Raw genomic sequence first — 3,724 nt, 5'->3', positions numbered from 1 at the left:
AAATTATGTATCAAAATGATTGATATTATTATTGATGAATAAAAATTACATTAAAAAATTGTGTAATTATAATTTATATTAACAAACATAATATAAGAAATTAATATATAATTATACTTTCACAGCAAACACGAGTAAAGAATTAAAATTTCTTATAATTGGAAATAGAGATAAATACCACTCTTATAAATGTAATTTCACTTAATTATTCTGTAATGTACCAACATACATCAAAATATATATTACAATAAATACAAATAAAGCTAGAATAACCTAACGATGTTGTTCATCACATTCAGATGAAGATAATTTGTGAACCCAATTGCTGAGCAATTTCCTTCTTAAACTCGACATGTTTTGCTGCTGACTACTGATCTTATTACCGATCCTACCACCACAGCTTTAACGTTCAGCAAAATCACGAAGTCGTCTCATCGCAATTTGAAGCGTAGCTTGGGACATATTAGCAAAGCAGACTCTGACCCACCCTGGTTCACTGCAATGGCAAGACTCACCCGCCGTCATATTCAACCCAACTTCGCATAGAATCGTCTTCCACAGCTTTGTTTCAGCTTCGAATGTGTTGGAAGATAAGAGATGTCTCATGTCCACCCAACAAAACAAGCCTGCATTGCTTTTTAAGCATTCCATTCCTGATGTTCTAAGACCTGAAACCAGCATTTCTCTTTTCCTTTTAAGCCTCTTTTGGTTCTCCTTCATGTATTTGCTGGTGAATTTCTTGTTTGCTAACATGTTGGAGAGTAGGTACTGCGTTTGCGATGAAACCAGGCCGAAACTCGACATCCTAGTGGCTGCACTCACCACTGTTTCATTGTTTGAATAAATCATTCCGACACGAAATCCTGGTAAGCCTAGATCCTTAGAAAGGCTGTAAACAATGTGAATGCGGTTCCATAAACCCGGATTTTCATTTGCAAGGCTTCGATCCATTGCGGCTTCCATAATGCTTATGAAACCTGGAGAGTCAAAGACTGTTCCAGCAAAAACTTCGTCGCTTATGATATGAATGTTTTTGGCAATGGCAAATGTAATGAGATGGTTAAGCTCCTCCCTAGTCATTGTTGTGCCGAGTGGATTCGATGGATTGGTTATTAAAACCCCTTTTACTTTGAGGTTAAGTGTTTGAGCGCTCTGGTAAGCATCTTCAAGTGCAGACATTGTGATTCTGAACCCATTTGAGCTCCAACAATGTACTGGAACAATTTCTACCCCAGTCCTCCATTTAAGATCCCTATTGAACCTGCAACTAAACATGGTTATGATCCATGGAGATTGTACAATACAATAAGAGTAGGGAGTTTAAAACATACCCAGGGTAGTATGGTGTGGGAAGAAGGATAGCTTGACCAGGATCAACAAGGCAAAAGATCAAAGTCTCATTAGCTGAAGTTGCACCAGCGGCAAGCACCAGGTTGTTGGGATCAAATGTAACCTTGTTCCCTCTGATTTTCGCCATGTACTCCACCAGTTCCTGCACAAATGAGGTTATTTAATTTACTATATATATATATAAAGAGGGGGGGGGGGGGGAGTACGTTTTTGAAAGCAGGTAAACCGTGATAGTCCTGGAAGAGAGCCAGTTCCCTGAATACAGATTCTCCATCCTTCTTCAATCCCATGGCGTCCAGGTTTTTCCGTAGCCATGATTCTACCAGGTCGAAAGATAGCTGAGACAAATACGCATTATAGCTATTGATTTAGCATGGATAGCCATTTTTCCAATAAAAATCATGGACTTAGAATTCGGTTTACTTTTAATTAAATAATATTATTTAGCTTATATACCTGGATAGATGAAGGGGAGGTTTAGTATTGAAATTGAAAAGTGTTAGATAAATAATTTTATAAGTGATGTTGTAAAATATGGTGAAAGTATTGTATGAAATTATGATTCCACGTCATTTTTGTCATTTTTATTCCTTTCTAATGGGAGAATGACAAATCAGATTTTAATGCTGAAAATTAGGAGGAAAAAATTTGACTTGTTATTCTCTCATTAAAAAAATATAAAGATAACGTGGAATCATGGTTTGAAACAATCTTTTATCACATGAATATTTAAAGGGAAGATTAGAAGGTAACTTTAAAATCCGTTTAAAAACAATATTTTGTTTAAAAAGTTGTTTTTAATAAAAATTTGTTTGAAATCAAAGTTTGGATTGGAAAAATACTTTTTAACCTCAATAATAAACAAAGCCTAAATTTTTTTATAGAAAATATTTAGTTTTATTAAGACAAATTAACTAGGTTGATTTTTAATCACTTTATTTTAAGTTCAAATTATTTTTAATTTGAATTATTTTAAGATCGTATCATTTAAAGTTACTAATCAAGCCATTTCAAGCTTTACCATTTAAGTTTATGACTCGAGTTCAAATTACTTGCTGGAGTGACTTCGAATTTAAATTATTTCATTACATTTTGGGTTTATGTCAAAATTGACATCTAAAAAATTCTTCATCAATTGTGACTAAAAGTAACTAGATTACGTGGCACATACGTTATGGTAAAAGAGAAAATATTAGATTAAAAATATAAACATCAAAGAATTCAACCTGCCCCAAAAAGGTCCTGAATCTTTCAACTTTTTTTTTTGAGATTTTCTTTAAATTTGTGGTATAGCTATTTAATTTAAAAATTATATAATTTTTTCAATTTTTAAAATTAAATTGATGTTGAATTAATTTATGATACCAATTGAATTAACAACTTTATAAAATAATTAAAAACTTTATAAAATAATATAAATATAGATAAAATAAAAGTTCAATTAATATAAAATATATAAACCCAAAAACTAAATTTACAATGGCATTATCTTTTGAGAAAAAAAATAGGAAAAAGGGAAAACATATATGGTGTTTTTTTTTTCACCCATAAGTTTTGAATGATAGTAATTAATTAAGAAAAGTAATGGTAAAAAAATGGAATACCTGATTCTCAGCAAGCCCCATCTGAATAATCCCAGTGGGATTAACAACTCCATGAAAAGGATTATTGTCATAAAGTTGCCACCCCAGGAAATATGATGAGTCTTCTCCATGACTATTGCAACTAGCCTTGCTTGACAACATCCCCCTTATTCCTTTACCACTGCTTCAAGGTTGGCGGGTTTTGTTTATAGACTTTTGAGGGAATTAGGCTATTTATAATCTCATACTCCCCACCACACTTATATATATATATATATATATATATATATATATATGCATGTGAATTCACCATCTTGATTTTGTTTTCCACCTCAAATTCTATTGTTAAATATTGTAATAATTGAATTGATGGTTGAATAAGTTAATTATTTTTTTTATTTAATCACTTAAATTGTTTATTCAATAATAATAAATAAAATTAAAAATAAAATATATTGAATCGATTCAAATATCTTTTTATTTATTTATTTGTACTAATTTATAATGGTTTGCTCTATTTCTGATTATATCTCACAAGTCGAATCAATTGAATAATTAATTTTTAGCTTAATTGGTTCTATTGATAAGTTCGATCTACTTTTGATGATGTAGTTGGTTAGGCATGTAACAGCCCGCCCGACAAAGTCTCGGTATCTGATTATTGTTTAGAATGTTTTGTTGAACTAAGTGTAGAGATAACTAAGTAAATTGTTTGTTTTGGTTAATTATAGAATTCTTTGTATGCGTCATTTGTTGAACTCTTAGCTTGGCGAAGATCTGTGGTTTGGTGG

At 31.5% G+C, this 3,724-nt stretch overlaps 1 protein-coding gene across 1 annotated transcript; it reads right to left on the bottom strand.

The window, feature by feature from the left end:
• Positions 1-364: 364 nt before the first annotated feature.
• LOC108482503 (1-aminocyclopropane-1-carboxylate synthase CMA101-like) lies at positions 365-3,095 on the bottom strand. The gene is made up of 4 exons (XM_053020445.1): positions 2,955-3,095; positions 1,557-1,688; positions 1,332-1,492; positions 365-1,261 (listed from the first exon to the last, which is right to left on the bottom strand). The coding sequence occupies exons 1-4, from the start codon at positions 3,093-3,095 to the stop codon at positions 403-405; spliced, it is 1,293 nt and encodes a 430-aa protein (XP_052876405.1). The 3' UTR covers positions 365-402.
• Positions 3,096-3,724: the final 629 nt, after the last annotated feature.

Source organism: Gossypium arboreum, chromosome 1 (genome assembly GCF_025698485.1).
Source record: "Gossypium arboreum isolate Shixiya-1 chromosome 1, ASM2569848v2, whole genome shotgun sequence".
In the NCBI taxonomy this organism is placed as follows: Eukaryota; Viridiplantae; Streptophyta; class Magnoliopsida; order Malvales; family Malvaceae; genus Gossypium; species Gossypium arboreum.
This window is presented reverse-complemented; position numbering and strand designations above follow the sequence as displayed.

Excerpts from the sequence above, each read along its gene's own strand:
- LOC108482503 (XM_053020445.1), bottom strand. The coding sequence starts at position 3,095 with ATGTTGTCAAGCAAGGCTAGTTGCAATAGTCATGGAGAAGACTCATCA. Across the intron at positions 1,689-2,954 it reads TGGGGCTTGCTGAGAATCAG|CTATCTTTCGACCTGGTAGA; the intron begins GTATTCCATTTT and ends TATTTGTCTCAG. Across the intron at positions 1,493-1,556 it reads GTTTACCTGCTTTCAAAAAC|GAACTGGTGGAGTACATGGC; the intron begins GTACTCCCCCCC and ends TCATTTGTGCAG.